This window comes from Anas platyrhynchos, chromosome 7 (assembly GCF_047663525.1).
Source record: "Anas platyrhynchos isolate ZD024472 breed Pekin duck chromosome 7, IASCAAS_PekinDuck_T2T, whole genome shotgun sequence".
NCBI lineage: Eukaryota > Metazoa > Chordata > Aves > Anseriformes > Anatidae > Anas > Anas platyrhynchos.
This window is the reverse complement of record NC_092593.1, coordinates 36,424,656-36,443,058: the sequence shown is the minus strand read 5'-3', so window position 1 is coordinate 36,443,058 and position 18,403 is coordinate 36,424,656. Positions and strand designations below refer to the sequence as shown.

At 38.6% G+C, this 18,403-nt stretch overlaps 1 protein-coding gene across 10 annotated transcripts in view; it reads right to left on the bottom strand.

Moving 5' to 3' along the window:
• Positions 1–1,635: 1,635 nt before the first annotated feature.
• Positions 1,636–18,403, bottom strand: part of MYO1B (myosin IB) — a 104,164-nt gene continuing 87,396 nt past the window's right edge. For all 10 annotated transcript variants that reach the window (XM_072040493.1, XM_072040500.1, XM_072040495.1 and 7 more), the window contains 7 exons: positions 15,228–15,302; positions 14,673–14,807; positions 13,714–13,820; positions 10,602–10,734; positions 8,765–8,917; positions 7,775–7,902; positions 1,636–4,628 (listed from right to left, as the gene is read on the bottom strand). In XM_072040493.1, coding sequence (XP_071896594.1) covers positions 4,505–4,628; positions 7,775–7,902; positions 8,765–8,917; positions 10,602–10,734; positions 13,714–13,820; positions 14,673–14,807; positions 15,228–15,302 — 855 coding nt within the window. In that variant the 3' untranslated portion in view covers positions 1,636–4,504. The remainder of the gene's footprint in view (positions 4,629–7,774; positions 7,903–8,764; positions 8,918–10,601; positions 10,735–13,713; positions 13,821–14,672; positions 14,808–15,227; positions 15,303–18,403) is intronic.

Sequence of the window (18,403 nt, the reverse complement as noted above, 5' to 3'; positions counted from 1 at the left end):
GACTTCATCACAGCATAGCTTCAAGTGGATTTCTCTTCTAACAGGAGGAGACAGAGCAATGAGAGTGAGCACACAGCAACAGAAGCTTTTCATGTTTCAGGCTTCGCTTTTGCTTTTTGTCAGAGTTTTGGGAAGCACTGGTGATACTGATACAGCTAGCAAATGAGCTTGAAAGGGAACAAAGCATCTCTTAATAAAAACAGCTCTTAGTTAGAAGGGGAATAAAATATTTCCTATATACTCAGCTGAAACCAAGGTGCCAGGATGCAGAGGTAGATAATGGAGGAAAATAATCTGAAAGAAAAAAAAATGGTGTTTTACTCTTGAGACATTCCTTCCTCCCTTTGTCACCGTAGAGTCCATCAAAGCAGGAGGGAATGAGGACTGGAGGAAACCAGAACTTGATGAGAGACAGAGTGGGAAACAGCACCTGATACCTCTGAGACCATCCAGCATCAAGATACTGGTAGGCCTGTAAAAATCACTATTTATCGTGGCAAAAAGCATAATCTCCCACTTTCCCTCGGGGGCCAGGGATGAACAGCCTAAAAGGCACAAGCTCCTGGCCACACTTACACTCCACCGCTCAGTCGCAAAGCCCAGAGACTCAGATGCCAGGTATGTGGGAGGAAGCCAAAAACACCCTTAATGCTAAAAAGCTAAAAATGCTAAAAAGGTGATGGGCGAGGGTGCTGGGGGCACAGGCAGCGTGCTCATTGGCACACCACCCATAGGCAAGGGCTCTGGCAGAAGCAGGAATGAAGCTTAACCCATAGTTTGGCCACTCATCCTGACAGGCAGACCTTTACTTTCCCATAGTGGAACACTATACAGCAGAGCCTTACCTTAGGATAAGTGCAGTTAAGTAAGAAATGATTTGAATTAAGAAGAGAGATTCAGATTCTTCAGATTTTCTTTACTCTTAGAGGCTTTTGTGTTTCATACTTGAAAATTTTGCTTAGTCAGTGGAAGTCAGATGCCAATGTCTTAAAAGCTTAGGCTAAAAGAGAATCTGTTTCTAAAAATCTTTAAAAAATCTAATTAATTTTAAGTTAAAGCTTGAATACTCAACTCTTCCCTGCGTGCAAGGGAACAGGAGTAGAGTTGGTGCTAGCTGATAGCAAGTTGGGACTAAGGTTGATATTCTTCTCCCAACCCCAAGTCTTCGATAGCCCTAGCTTACCTTAGACAGGTGCAGCATGAAAGAGTGATCTGTTTCCTAAAAAAATAAATAAAAATAAATTTTAAAAAATCATAGTAGCACACTTATTTCTCTTTGCCTTCTAGCTAACATTTTGAGATTGGCCAATTAAAATCTGCCCCAATCTACATAAACACATTTTTACAAGAATTATTAATGGCAACTGTAAATTCACCATAATTCTTTATACCCTGTATGCTCCACTCGAAAAGTACAGAACTGATGGAATCAGTGCTGCTGAACGAGCAAGTACTTCAGTCAATGCTATCCTGCTCCAGGACCTTTCCATACAATGAATGCATTAGCAAGGAATCACACACATTTCTTGTCTCTCCAAGTCACACTGTTGTGCGTATGGAACCTAAAATCCCACCTGCCTGTGCTTTTTAGATTTGAAAGCAGTAAGAAAGGTACAGATAGAGAGAAAGCATAGGTCTAGGAACAGAATTTTTATTTGATTCTGGAAAATTGCAAGAAACAATTTTTTTTTAAATGATCCTTGCCCCGCTCTCAGACGACAAATGAAAATTTACAAGTAAAAGGATGCATAAGGTTAGCACCATAGGAGTAGTTGTTTTCTCTTTACAATTTCGTTTGATAGAAGGTTATAAAAGAATACAGAGGAAAAGAAAAAACTAGCTGACCACGCATTTTTATTTTCATCATCCTAGATACTTAGATCTAAACATCAAAACACCATGACTCAACTAGCATATCTAAATAATTCATGTTCAGCAAAACTCACTCTGTACATTACGAACTGCGTAGGTGTCAACCGGTAGCTATCACAACATATGAACTAATATGCAAGGCAAAAATGGTAATGTTCCAGAAAAAGAAGTGAAACAACAGACATCAAAGTGAGGAATTTGCCATTCTTCCAGTGTTATGCTAGTATGGCTATCGCCGCTTGCTGCAAAGACCAACAAGATAAAAGGGATGTGTACTGGCTCTGGCTGTGATGGGGTTAATTTCATGGGTCAAATATCCTAATATTACCCTGAAATATCCTAAAGTTCATTGGACAAACATTCAAATGTACTTAATCTCTCATTTCCTACCTGCAAACAACTACAGGAGTACATCAGCCATCATTCAAATGTTTGCTTTCCTCTACTTGCATTCATTTTTAAAACGTGCTCCATGTGGTTCTTATTGTAAGGTTTTCAAGGTACCAAACAAACCCTCCAGTCCTTACCAGGAAGGAATGCTAACACACAGGTTTTAGGGAGTTTTAAATTTAGGAGTTATGTGTTGTCTTCTTAAGGCAATGGAGTAATTACTTTGAGGTATCCTAATTTTGCATTATACATTGATACTAAGATTTCCTTTGTAAGCATCTCTAATTACAAAACATCTAAAATGCTTTATATTTTACTAAACTATTAATCTGACTTAGTTATTAATAAAAAAGGGGGAGGGGTTAAACTTGGATCATAATGAAGTAACTTATTGTCATAGTTTGGTTACTCCCACCTTTCAAGGTCATGTGCATGGACTTCTGACAGCAGCATTAAGCAACCAGTTAAAGCAATTGTTTTGTATCCAAATCATAGCAAAACCATCTACTTTAATCCCAAAGTAAGACCCAGTATTACCCAAAACAGCTCCTTTTTTTTTCTTTGTTTTTCCAGATTGATAAGGAGGCTACCACTAGCATTAGAACATCAGCTTCTGTACACACAGTTTTAACCTGGAGAGCCAACATTAACGGTGAACTACCCAGAGGAGCCTTCACAGGCATCAGTACTACATAACTTCACCACCGGAAGAGTAACGAGACTCTGAACTTTTCTTTATCTTTTCTTTATTTATGCTTGGACTTCCACCACTGCACATCAAGTACCCAGGGTCTTCATCTGTCCTATATCAGACTGCAAAAACACAATGGTTTCTCAGCTGTCCTTGCATCAACAAAGCAAACACATTCAGCAACCCCTTCACATGAGTAGTTACTTCTATCTTAAAAATGCAGCTCCTCTTAAGGATTTCAACTAATGCTTCTGGTTTATAAAAGATTAAGTGCAATCAGTTACGCTGAAAGTTTATAATGCAGCTCTTGGATTGTATTTTCTGTGCACACATTTACATCAGGCACACGAGTTATATAAAATAGTTTGGAGTACAAAAATATGGTTATAACATAGGAGTACCAAACAGCACAGAATTAAAACAGTTTTATTACCATAATACCAATTTATATACAGACCCTCAAATTCAGGAATTTTTAATTTGAAGTATTCTTCCCAAATTGACAACTGTAGTGTACACTCTAAAAAACTGCAAATTAACAACACAAATCTATTTCAACCCCTACGCTGTCTATGCAGGCTGCACCAATCCTCTCTCTTGCACACAAAAATGTATTATAAATAATTTTTCACAAAATGTCATGTATGTCTTATTGCACATTGTACATGCCAATATCTAAAAGAAAGGCTCAAACCCTTCGCTTGATAACTAATGGTTTAAATAACTAGCAGTTACTTGTGCTATGAATACTACTGCGTTTTTCAGGCTCTAATCATAACTGATAATTTAAAGAAAAAAGCAGAACAGAAAATATGCTTTAAACTGTATATCTTTTGTGAATGAAATAAGCTTCTTTAAATTTATTCTTATTTCCACTTTATAAAGTTATTAAAAATATCTGACCCAATTAAAAATCATGTTTCAAAATTTCCACTTTTTTTTTCATTAAAAATTTATCCATACAACTGCTTGTATAATCATATGTTCCTTCTGTTTTGCAGAATTCGGTGTTCCCCTGCTGTATTTACTAAAGGATCAAGTTATGTATGTCCTAGAGTTAACTACAATGATTAGTGTCTCAGTCTCAGCTCTGCCAGGCTCTCCAGAAAGGGAGGAGCACGTCAGAGCACCAGAGCAGGTAGGTTGGCATAAAAAGCCACAGGGCACAAGTTGCCCCTAAGCATCAAGGTCACGTATAGTTTCTGTTAAGTGGATCTCTAGACTAAGGAATATGAGTAATTTACCGTTAATATGTGGGTTTATGGTATGCTGCAGTAAAATATGGCCACTAAACAAAGAGAATGATTCATGTATGACAGAAAACTTGCCAACTGGTAAAAATGCCCCACTGGGTAAAAATCTGCATGTTGAAGGTTAAAACTATGGCACAAAGGAAAAGGTTAAAAAGTCAACTGATCAAATGTTTTGCCATGGGTTTCCAAAGCTATTAGCCATCAACAGCTCTAGAAAGGGGTAAAACCAGCAAAACCAAACTAAAATTGCACTATTACAAAGAAACAAGTCCATGAAAGGGAGAGGCACCAGCTGCAGTTATGGGACAGCCACTTCAAGAAGCCGATTGTTTTTTCGTTTGCAAGTTGGGATGTTGCCATTTTTCTGGCTGCCTTGTATGAACTTCACACACACTTTGTCTTGTCTGAACTGGACCAGAAACCTAGGGGAGGGAATAAGAGCGGTGTTAGTTAAAGGTGAAAAATGCATGATCAGATTTTTTTGAAGTCTTCTTGAAGTCTTTCTGAAGGCCTTTCTTCCATTCACGGCTATAGCTACAAAAAGACACCTGACCCTGCTTCTCCAGGAATAGTTTATAAACAGTGTAATAAAATTAGAGAGAAAGCTGAAAGCATCATTAACAGTATTTTTGGTCATTTATTTGTACTCTATTTTCAACCATCTACAATGCGTCAGTGAGCTAAGCACCTTTTAAAACCAGATTCTGCAGACTAGAAAAACATTTAACATGGTTGTTGGGTTTTCTTTTCATAAAATAATATATATAAAGCCAGCAAAGCAACAATACTGATACTACTTTTTGTCCATAGAGAATTTTACTTTCTTACCGTACCATACAGAAATTAGTCATACCAACACATTCTTTGTCAGGGAAATAAGCTTTTCTCCCACTTAAAAGTGGATAAACGAATATATATACATATTAGTACTCCAGCTACCTTAAGTAAATGCCAGACATCTATCAATTCCCTCCAACACCATTACCCCTGTGACTTAGAAAAAGTTCAGCAGAGGGCAGCTGAAGCCACAACTCATAAGGAGAGGGCTTAGGTTGGCACAAAACCCACGAACGCTCAGTTGAGGAGGATGACTGCTCTGTCTGAGCAGCATTTCAAAAGCTCAGCAGAAATCGGGGTGAATGTTGAATCCTTAGGCCAGGAGTGAACTTGTAGTATGTAAGTGTTTCTGAATATCTCAGTAGACAGGGAAAATACTGTTAAATCTATTTTATAGCTGAGACTTCCAGGTCCACAGAGTGCCTTCCTGCTGGCACATCAGAAATGTGCTGCAAAATAAACTCCAAGTCATTGTCTTCTGGATTACACTTACTTAGCATATCTAGCATTTTAACAACTCTCTTATTTCTAATACTTAGTTAGCCTTTACAGCTCCCTGCTCAGCAATTAGGAAACTTCATTTCCTCCTCAGCAATCTCCAGATTTAGATACTTCCTACAGTTCAAGGTAAATTAATCTGGATTTGATCCTTCATTTTATACTGGGTGAGAAATTTCAATGAATTTGAAGAGTTGCTTTAAAAAAAAAGAAGAAAAAAAAACATGCTCATACAGAGCATCAAACTTCTCACCGATCTGGACAGCAAGATTAAAAGCAATAAGCAGGGCAGTGCTGCTTTTTGGCTCACATGCAGCAGTTGCTGACCTAAAAAGTCCTTTGTAACCCAGTAGATTTTCCCTTTTAGCATCCTTAAAAAGTCTTCCAGCAGAGGCCAAAAACTTCAAAGAATTCATCCTCCAGCCGGAAACCACAAATCAAGCTGACGGCATTGCTCAAGGGAGGAAGTGGCTGTGCCGTGCCGCGCCGCCCCGCAGCCCCGCTTTCCTGCTGAACAGCACAGGCGCTCCCAGATTAACTTGTTCAGAGCTCCCCGCCAGGCGGGCATCTGGAAAACGTGAGTTAGTCACAGAGCCAGCATCTCCTGTCACCAACACAGCATTTTCCTAGACCTTTCCTAAGTCTTCATGCCTTGCCTACAAGCATGCTGGCAACCTAGGCAGGCAACATGCGTCTTTGGAGTAGAGCTGGCCCTGCTCCTGGGCCATTGCTCCAACGTAACGTATATCCTACAGCATTTCTCTGACTAGACGTAGTCCTGGACCAAAAGCATTTTTACTTTTAGAACTTCTCTTCCCAAAAAGTAGTGTACAGTAGTCAAAACGAGGTCAATTTTTCTCCTCAATTCCTGGTCATGCCTGTACCTAAACTCTGGCATGGAGACGAGAGTAAAGCTTCACCGTGAACAGAGATGGGGCTGCTCAAAAAGAAGCAAACAAAACTTAAAATTATTTAGTCTGGATAAACTCAAGAGCAATACATGCTTGAATGGTTTTAGTCTCCAAAGCAAGAAACAAAAACACATCCCAAAATGCAAGGCTCCCAGAAAGCAGGCTGTTGGCCAGACATAAGGCAGGCTGGCAGGCCAGACAAGTGCAACGTATGCTTAAATTTTGTTTCAGTGCTTTATTCCTCTGTAGCAATCACTAAACAAGAAACTTACTGGGTACAGCCACAACTCTCCTAGAGGCTAAAAAACACATGCTTCAGCAAAAGCGAACTAAATCACATCTGGCAATGGATGGAACAAAGGAAAATGGCAGATGTAATTTTCAAGGAAATAGCAAAATCAGCCTTTATATAAACCCTCAAATCTGAACAGATACAAACTGTAATCACCATCAGGACTCTAGAATACAATCAGTGCCGTGCAGCCAGATAAAAGGTTCAATTTTTGCCTGCAAAAACTTTGCCTCACTAACATTAAAGGCTTCCAAATGTTGTTCTTTATTCAAAGTGAATAAATCTACCAAATCAACACTACTGAAATCAGGGGGTACTTTGCACAACAAACTGAATGCATAAAAACAGTGGACTAAGTGATGGAGCCCTATTCAACAGACTTCAAGAATTCACACAAAAATATTTTTATTCCATGACTGCAAACACTGCAAATTCAGTCCTCACGTAAGGAAATATGAAGCTGAACCAAACTATGAAGCAAACAAACAAAAACCACAGTAACAAAACACCAACAACTGGTGGCTGAAGCACCATAAGCAGGAACTTTAAGAATATATTTTTCACCATCACAAAGAAAAAAAAAAAAGTAGAGCTTTATAGACATGAATTTAGTGAGGTGCTTTTCACTCTGCTCTTGTTGTTTTCACTGGAACTTGACACCCGGTGTCCACTCTGCCTAACTGATACACATCTCAGAGGAACAGGTGAAGTTTTCAGTTCACACGTGAAAGGATTTCTTCCTATGCATTGTCTCTTAACTGTATCTCATGCAGTATTTCTGCTTCACAGCTCTATTTGGAACTACGTTAAGAAAAGGACATTTTCTCTTATGATTTTTGAGGGAATAAAAGCCAAAAGGAATACTAGAAATGAGTTCTCATTGAATATTGGAAGCTTATATACAAGTACTCTGTCAAGAGAAAAGAAGCATTAGTTCCACAGTAATGTTTAGTTTCTCTAACATTAGATACTCGACTTTTTAGCACATTGCGTTGAAGGAAATGCACTTTTAAGCAAACAAAAGACATACTCATCAGAAATCTCAATGTTGAGCTTCTGCTTGGTTTGGCTGAGAGTAGTACGGTAAAGTTTAGTGGCCATTTCGATAAGGTGATCGCTGCTCAACAGAAAATCCCCTTTAACAGCTGCTCCCGAACCCTGCAACAGGAAGGAAAGTAGTTAAGCTATTAGTCCTCTGTCTTGTAAATTACACAGGGATGCAGGGAAGTGATCAGGCTCAAAATACAGTTGACTCTTAACTAAACTACAAAGCTGTTGAGAATTAATAACCCCCCTTTCTGAGCCAAAAGGAAGGTCACCACCTGTCCTACATTGCGGTGTTTCTGTCTCCCTCTCTTGGCCATGCCACAAGGAACTTTTATTTCTTTTTCAGAAGGGAAGAGAAACCAATTAACACCACAACATTTGGACGAAGGGGGTCGGCGTGAAAAGCCACTATATATAGCATTCTTCAAATCCAGTTAAGCCAGAACACAAATGCCAGCATAATGATTTTAACAGAGCAATGCTGACAGTGCAGCAAAGCAAATACAGCACCAAACCAAGTTCTTTGGAACTGAGTAACCAAATGAGCTGTGCCATAACGTGGATTTATTGGAATCACAAAAAGGGGAGAGAAATATTCTACCGGAGTGGCAGAAAGAATTATACAGGGAGCTAGAAAGGAAAACACAGTCACAAGGTATACGAAGCAGATTAAAGGCTCATTTTACTAATGGAAAATGCTAATCCTGAAGAAGCTACAGTGAAAAATGAACTCTGATGTTCACAAGTAAATTATCATTCAGGATGTTATAACTGTTTATCATTCCGAATGCAGCAACTGTTCTCATTTGGCTCCAACACTTTTAAATCAAAGTTTTTTGCAGATGTGGTAACTTTTAAAACCAATGCTCTAAACCTACAAGTTTACCACTTTGAATGCTACAAGACAATAAACCATTTGGATATTGTGGCATGCCAAACAGTCACATTACTGGAATATAAAGTTGTAACCAACCTCCTTGAGGTGCACTGCAAAGAAGCCATCGTTTTGGGAGCTCATGGACACTTTGGTAACATCTCCCAGTGGAACCTCTGACTTGATATTCCCAGACTTCTGATCCGCAAGGAGAACGTTATTTTTGGTTAATAAGAAAATCCTGGATGTAGCCTGTGAAAATACAAAATTGCAAACTATTATCTACACAAAGAGAGAATTGGGCTTTACTGAGCACCTTCTAGGAGTACAAATAGTCCATAGCGTTAATAAGCTTGGCCCACATAAGTAAATACAAACATTTGATGTTCAGTAAAAGCTTCAGATCAGTTAAAATTAGGTCGAATTTATTTGTGTCTAATTATAGATTGAGCTCTATATGAGCTTAGCTCATTTTGGCACATACACTTAGATATAAACAGTTTCTTTAATTACTGGCTTACAGTTATAAAATCCAGAAACTGAAAGTCAGAACTATGCAAGTCGGGCTAACCTCATTTCTCATGCTCTACCAATCCCCAGGAAAACCAGCATTCCTTTTCAGTGACAGCCATTTCAGGACTAAGCCTCGCATATTTACTGTTATTGACCTAAACTGTGTCACAACAAATTACACAGGTATTTTTTCCATGTTATGTTATCCTCCCTATATCTATCAGAATTTTTCTTTAGGAGGATGTACATTCATGCTTTCAAGCTACAAATATTTCTAAAGCATGAACATATGTTCTTAAGTTAATATTGGAAAACAGGAAGAAACCTATATTTGAAATGAGAGCTTTATCTACATAAACAACCTTCTGAACATGTAAGAAATGAATCCTTATTAAATGATCATTAAGGTCCCTTTCAACCCAAAACATTCTAGGATTCTATGAAAAGTGTATTTAAAATTGAAATTCCAAATAGCACAACTTATGTTTGGCGTAAATCTATTCTGAAATATAATGATAATGAATTATATAGCTTCTTCTCCCATCAAATTTTAAAGAAAAAAATCCTAGCCATTATAGTTAAGATGTGGCTGTCTAAAGCACATAGAACCATAGCTCATTATTATTATTATTATTGCATTTTTTCTTTTGTTTTGTTTTTTAAACTTTGGGACTCCTATCCCATGCGAGTATAAGAAAGATATTGTCTTCATTTAATTAGTTCTTTCCAAATTGAAAAATTCATTTGGCATCAACAGCAGACAACCTGATTTCACTCCTACAAATGCATAAATGACATATACATCTAAGGAGTTGTGATCTACCAGTAGCAATATTTAGACAGATACGGTGACAACAATTACATTTAGTAAGGGAAGATAATGCTTTCTGTTTTAATAAGTATAATTTAAATGCAAACTAAGTTCTGTGTTGGCAGGAAAAATAAAGTACCCCGCATATTTAACTGCTTTAGTTAAATGATACAAGAAACTTGCCTCTTAATTCCAAAAAGCTTTTAATATCAATCAGAAGGCAGGCACAGCTAGCAAAGTATGCCACTCACAATTTAAAAATGTAATTACATGTGATAATCAGGAAGTTGAATGACATAAGTTAAGGTTTCCAAATATTTGAACAAGAACAGTATTTTCTAAGTATTTATTTTCTTCAATTGGCAAACAAATGATCTACGTTTAGTACAAAGACTGCATTTAGTTGTGAATCAATACAGCCTGTTACCAGTTGATGAGATGCCACTTTCACTTGCAAAAGTCACTGAAAAATACAAACCCAAACAAGATTTTAGAAATCTTTATGTAAATTTACAATGGGTGTTTAGAACCACAGATTTACATAAATCCAACGTTTCCAGTCTTGCTGTTAAGAAATCTACCCTTCTGGATAAAGCAATGCCATTTTGTTACCTTCCCGTTAGCTCTATTGATCTTGTTCACAACTTCAGCAATAATGATCTTCTCATCCACAGCATCCTTAAGTTTTTTGTACTTGGGGTTCTTGCTGATCTCCAGGTAAGCCCCTTGAAACGGTTGCCCAACACTACCGAGCAAAAAACACAGGAGAAACAGAGTTAAACAATGAACCTCACAAAAAAAAATGGGCACTGCTCCAGGCTTTGTGGAGTCAGGAGGTGCACCAAATTTCACCACTTTCAACAGCTCTACGCTGACGGAAGCTTCCTTAATCTTGGATACACCTCCTGCCAAGGAAAGTCATTTGCTGCTTCATTTTTAGCAGAAGACCCAGACCCAAACAACCCAGAAACCTCTGCTCACAATTTGTGTCTATTTTCAACAGCAGCAAGGCGAAATGATATCCTCTTGTGTAACAGAATAATTAGAGCCACTGAATGCAAACAAGACTCTTATCGTGGTGTTTGCTTATGCAATGTAATTTGTCCTTGCTCCTGCTGTAGAGCTGGAAACTGCAGCTCTGCCCAAGACACCTGGGGTTGGTACCAGGCTGGTACACTTGGGGCATTCAGTGCAGCGCTGTTAGCGTTAAATCTGTGCCATGCGGGCATGACGCATCTGTTGGGATCCACTTGGGAAGTCGTACGGAGTAGCGTGGATGTATCTATCCCCCAGCACGTTATCCCCATGAAAGGAGAGAAGGGTACAAAACGGAATGCATTTTAGACACGGTCTCCTTTACATGTTAGCAGCACAGTACTGCTGAAGGAAGAGGAACTCAGCACCGAAGGCAGTAATAGGATATTTCTTTTCCTGCTCTGGAAACATTTTCCCATTAAATGGCTCAAATTGTTATGGATATCAGGCACACGTACATCTCTGTACAAGCAATCAATTTTGATGCAAAATCACCCAGTTTGTGAAAACAGAGGAAATCCACCTTCAGAAAGAAAAGTGTCTCTGTTTCTGTGCAGGATTTCAGAGAGACAAGAACTTGCCTTGAAGATTTGCTGCTGCTTGTTGTTAAATGCGCAGCAGGTCTTCGCCCAGACTCCCTGTACTTGCAACCCACCCCATCCTTACCTCAGGGCTGTGTAACGACAGCTCCCCTATCAGTCACTGCTTGTTTTGTTTAGAAGTCACTTTAACTAATCACTTTGATTAAGTTACACTCCAATTACAAAGTACTTTGCCAAGACAAGAGCCCAAAAGGAACCACTATGTTATGTGCAAGACCACTACCTTTCTAATTGTGTCTCCAGCACACAGGAAGAGAAAAGGAAGGGCACTGCTATTTTAGTAATCACCAGAAGTCCCTCTCTGCTCTTAAATAAGGATATTACATGCAGAAAATTAGCCACATCCTTCAAATCATTATCAAACTAACTAATCAGAAACTTTATACAATAATTTCCTCCACCCATTAAAAGAAGAAGAAAAAAAAACACAACAGGAGCTAATCAGCTCTGAATACAGTTTACAAGGGAAAAAGAGATGAAAATGTTTCTAAATTAGCGAGGGGTGGGGAGTGCATTCTAACTTTCCACTAAGTTGCAGCTCTTTTGCTTTTGTTTTTATTAATTAGCATTATGAAACCATAGTCACCAAAACCATAGGTTCCCTCTGGATTTTGTCCCTGATCAAATGACAGGGATTTACGAACTAAAAGTGGGACAAATTAACAGCTGCTTTCTACCACATTTACCACTTAAGAATGTTTTGGATAGCAATCGCTCAGCTCTACACTGCATGATATTGCATCGTTCAGCCTTGGTCTTTTCCTTGTGTCCAAGTTACCTAACCAGGGAGACAAAATTCCTTCCTGCCCTCAGAGCTCTGCACTTATCAGATGTATACCGACTCAAATAAAACTGCTTGCTCCTGGAGAAATTCAGGGGCAGCATCTTTCTCTTTTCCCAACAGCATAAAAAGAGACCACAAAGCAAGCAAGGAGCAAATCACAAGCTGACATACACAGCCATTCAGTTAGTGATCTGCTGAAGGGAAGAAACAGAAACAGGAAAAAAGGAAATGTCTCAGTAAAAAATGAAACAAAACCAAACCAATAAAATGCACAAACACCCAAGCAGTGCTTTTCCATGCATGGAAATGGCCCCATCAACTGTTGCCAGATCCTGGTCCTGTCTTGTTTAACAATGCCTTGTTCCAGCTCAGCGTTCAAACTCTGGTGTATAAAATAAATCTCTCCTGAGATGGACGAAGCCTTTGTTTCCAAGAAAAATACAATTTCTCAGTTCATATTCACTTAGAAAGCACAATTTAACTTCTTTCAAAGACACCAGATCTCTATTTTGCCAGTTTTATTGAATATAAAAAATGCATGCATTGCTTAAATAAAATCAGCTACTACTGCACTTCTGTAAGCAATACTAGCTCCACAGATAGCAATGACCAGAATTTGTCAGGTTTTAGTAACTCATAATCTGAGAACTCATGTAGAGATGTTGCACATTTTTGAAAGTCTCTAATTAAAAAAAAAGAATTTTTGAAATGGAAATAAATGAGCACTTTTTTTTTTTTAAATCTTCCTTTCAAAAAAGTATTAAATTTGCCAATGTATGTAACTTAAATTACCCAGACTTCACCTCAGAGCATTACACTGAATGTACTAATTTTGAAGGTAAGAACAATCCCTGGCATGCCTGATCTGGGAGTGTCATTGTCACTTACAGCCGTTCAGAGCAAACTCTGAGTTTGGGGTTGCAGGAACCAGCGTGATGGAAACTAGGGAAAAGGACAAGAGCTATTCCCTTCTACAAGTTCTCCACATTTTCACTACGCAAACAGGTCACAAGAGGTTAGAACAACAAAACGTCATGGTTTGGGGACATAAGTGCTCAGTAACACAGGATAAGAAGCCTACAACAACATCTCATTTAGAGGCAAACTGAGGTCAGGAAAGCAAATGATGGACCCACAAGTGCTCAGCAATGCCTATAGTGAAATATTCCCAGGTGTTATGAATTGTTAAACTAGGAAATGCACTTTCCTGCCTAAGATAAAAAGCAAAATCTTGCATAGTTTCCTAATCTATGTAAGGATATTGAATTTATTTTACACTAAAAGCAGCAGAGTAGGCAATTACCTGGCTGGATATAAAGCCTTCTTGTCCTTGAAAAGTTCACTTGCTTCCAGTTTTTCTTCATATATCAGCTTCTGTTGATCGGTGAACTGGTCTCTGTACTTCTTACACTACAAAATATGGTATGTTAAAACAAACCAAAAATTATCCTCCCCGTCCTGATCTGAAGCAGCAGCACCACAGCCTGATGTTTGTTTATTGCTCAAGATACACATTCTTTGTATGCTTCTGAGATGACTCAGCTTGACCCTACGTGCCACTCTAGGGAGTAACAAGCCATGGAGGTGTTTTCCTCCTCACCCATTCTATGTACTTCTGAATTACACCAAAAACAACGTCTAAAAGATCTCATTTAAGCAAAACTGGTCTGAATACAGTGCTAAAAAGGTTCAGCGAAACATACAAGTTCCATGATTGGGTAAGTTTACATAAGCAGCCATAAAGAACAAAACATAGCTGAGAGGACAAATTTGCAGCTCAGAAATGAAAACAGTTCTTGACAATTCACAGAAAACATTGCCCACAAGCTCAGTAAAATGTCTCATCAGCACTTAAACTGATTCTCACCATTCCCTCCATACGAAGCTCCAAAACAAATTACAGCTGACCACAGCTCCTAAGTAAAAAATTCCACCGAGTACTTCCAATGTTGGGCCAAGAGCTACTCCCAGCCCTGGCCGTGGACACAAGTACTATAAGCTACCAATTAACACGCAGCAGGCATGTGGCTTTAATATCAAGTTAAAAGCTGATGGCAGGAAGCAATCCTGTCTCTAGCCCCAAAAAGAAACAGACAGGATAGTTATACCCCTTGCAGGCCAAAGGCAATGATCTTCCAAAGAAATACAGTCATCCTGTCTGGAATGGGAAGAAATGCTTCCTAAAAATAGGCTCTTCAGGAAGGAAACAATCTACTGAAAATCATGTGATAACTTTCTGTATAGGACCAGAATTTGCCCTACCCTCCACAAATGGAAAATCCTCTTTAGTTCCTTGTGAGTTGAATCCAAGAAAAGGTAAGGTCTCGCTGGCCAGTTTTTATCTATTGGCGATAAAGAAGGCATCTTATTCTTCATTTCCAAGAAGTATTTCTGCATCTGTGATAAAATTGAAGCAAGATGTTTTATTCATGTTCAAATACCAGAGGTACTGAAATAAGCACAGCAAAGCAGATGCCGTGTGATTAAAAGCACAGTTACCAAACTGCTGCTCTCAGCTTTATTAAACCTGACCGTAGATTTAAAAGAGCTGGGCACACTGAAAAATGCACATTTAGATATCCTCAGTGTGTGAGCTTAGTTAGTGCTACTCCCACACCTTCAAAACACTATTATCTTTTCATTATCACCTCAGAACACCGTTATCAATTTTCCATTTGGAAAATGGACGTTTCCTTACAAAGACTATCAAGGCCACAAAACAGTTGTTATCTTTACAAGAAAACAAAACAAACAAAAAAAAAGCCAACAAATTAAGCACAGATAACATAAATATACTTTGTATGGATATATACATACAAGTCTCTGCAGGGTGAATTCATAAATTTTTCTTCCAGCATTGGCTCTGAAGAATTTCCTGTACTCTCTACGGACCTGAAAAGTTAAACAAACCCCTCAAAGTGAATACGAAGAATGAATGTGTTTTCTCTGGTACTCTTATAAATCTTTACGGCAGAAAATACTAAGAAAGCGTAAGAACATGCAAAGTGTCCCCATAAATATGAGCAGTAACTGGGTACACTTCAAATATATGAACCAGACGTGGACCAGGAGTTCAGAAAATTACCTCAGATGACCTCAGTACAGTCAACTGCACACTGACAGAGAACTTTATACATTTTCCTTTGAAAAGGCAAGATATTCCAATACTGTTGAATTCGTAGAATCCTGAATCTGTTTTCATGGGCTTTTGCTAAAAAGTAAGGTACCACTGGTGGTACATATCGCATCGTGCCTGAAGTGATACTGAACTCACATTAATTACGTAGTTAACTGATGAACTGTTTCTTTATGACTTCTCTCCTTCAAAATTCTTAAAACATAAAGTTTACTATAATAAAAACAAGACTTTTTTTTTCAGAGGAGACATATATGACAAAGTCTTCTCGCACAAATAGACTTCATTCCAAAAATAAAATATGATTTTGGAATCATATATCAAATAAAATGTGATTTTGGTGTTAAGAGCTTAATGAACAGGTTGCTTAATGAAAGCAAGCTTGATATTTGCTACTAAAATGTATTCAAAAATCAAAAAAGTAATCATTGAGGAGCTCTTTTACAGGTGATACTATGGTTTTATATATCCTTCTAAATGTAATCTTTCAGAGTATTGCTTTTGCCCTTTGTATTTCTCTTAGCATTAATTAGCACAGCATCTAAATTCCTCTCTTAAGAAAACCCCAAACTCCATCTGAAAGAGAGCACAACTGCTCTGGAAGTCTGTGGGAAGCCCAGGCTCATGTCAAGTTAGCTGAAGCATCCACCAACTTTCCCAAACTTTGGCACAGCCTGGAACACACCTGCTACAAATTTTGAGCAAAAACCAGGGAAAACATCGTGGCTTCGCATAATTCACCCCAGAGCAAATTTAGTGGTTTTTAGCTAACTTGCTACGTGCTGCTGAATTCACTGTAACCAAAAAACAAAGCAAAATCCGCATAGGAAAAAAACATATCAGCTTGTAAGAAAAGGCTCATTTGGCTTATTCTAGCATATCTTCTACTGTATACTTTGTGTGATGCATTTTAAGATAAGCCAGCATTCTGAAAGCAAGAATCTGTCACCAGTCTGGTGTTAAAAACAAAATAAAAAAGCACAGATAAATGGGCTTTTGCTTAATTGCACAATAAGATTCATCAACAAAACTGTGTGTTCAGCTGTCTTCACTCTGTGCAAATAATGCACATAATTTTGCCCTTCTTATTTCGTAAGAAAAAAATATTAGAGTTCTTATTCAATGATTTTCTGATTTTCTGTAAGGTTTAATGATCTATAATTGTTATATACCCCATATTTATTATCCAGTGCCAGAAATTAGCACACCCAAAGCTACTCGAGCTGCAGCAATCCCAAATCTCAACATGTTCTCACAGACTTTCCTTAATGACAGCGCTTCATGTTCTCCTTCCTGAGCCTCACGGTGTGCAAATTAATTTGGAGCAAGGGGGTTAAAGCACACCCACAGAGTCCGTTTGTGCTGCAGGGAGGCTGTGGAGAAAGCACTGAGAAATGCAAGCACTTCCAGCAAAGCCCACCTCTGGACAGCAGCATGAATGCTATTAAAATCTACTTATTGTATAACCCAAAAAAGGGACAAGAATTACTAGCTTAATCTCAACCACTTGCATTGACTTTAAATCTTCACCTCCGTATGTTTTGGGTGAAAATTCGTCGCCGTCAGACAGATGAGAACTGCCTGTGGTAACAGTGGTGGACTGGAACTGCAGACTGGGGCCCTGATCAGAAAAATCTGCATGTTTCAGGTGAGGCAGAAGTGCCACTTACACCACTTTAAAAATACTTTGGAAAACCACACCACAGACGGGCAGAAACATGTTCCAGCTGTAATGTGCCTTAAAGGTTTTGGATTCACCAGTTTTCATTTAAATGCTGCTGTTTGATATACAACAGCCTCTGAGTTCTCAGGAGGGACATATTCTTGTTTTAAAATCATAAAAACAGACCCACTTTGGCAGTAGTACCTAAAGCATGATTCTGATCTGCAGAATGACTTCTTAAAATGGCTCCTTTGTATTTCCAGCTCTGCTTTCCATGTATATAATGTAATGTAATTTTTATATGCATAGCATGCCTATGTTATATATGATTATATACATTTCATACGTATTTATCCCCCTTCATCCTTGCGAGAATAAGTATCAGAATATGGGAGCTGGACTTTTCATTATAAAGTTGTTCCCCTTCATCCTTTTGTAGTGTCCAGCATCCCCGTTAGCCAAAGTGGCACCCAAGCCAGACAAAACTGATTTGGATTTCTCTGCAGTTCTTCTGGACCATAACCATAAAACCACATTTGAAGAACTATGAGCACAACTCTATCACTTAAATCACATGGGTACAGACCTAAAAACACCCCAAGTTGCCATTTTCATAGTCTATTCACAGAGCAGAACTACACTTTTTCCAGATTACAAATGCGTTTTCTTTTGCCAACCAGTCCCAGAAAGCAATGGCCAGAAAACCAGAGCCCATCGAGCATCGTAGCTCTTCTGGGCACTGGCCATCAGCTGGGCACCATGCCCTGATGCTGGGCATGGGGCTCTAACATGAGTCAGGCGGCTCTGCCCTGCCTCCCATTCAAACAAGCAGAGGTCACAGTAAGAAAATACATACTTGTAATCTTTCCAGATAGGACCTTTGCCAACGTAGGTCAGGTTTTTAAGTCAGCAGCCAGAATAGAGTCCCTTTAATCTATCATTTGTCTTGCACATGAAAACTGAAATTCCTGATATGACAAAAAAAAAAAACACCCTAGCACCTAAATATTGCATTAAACGAGGCACATTCAGCTTTCAGATTCTGCTGGAAAGTCCGTGACAAAAGCAAGCAACAGAATTTTGTGTAAAATCATCCTTACTAGCGATTCCCCACACCTGCTCATTTATGAAGTGTTAGTAAGGTGCCACGCTGTATTGAGTTCACGTAGACAGAAGGGAGTGTTTAAGAAAGTA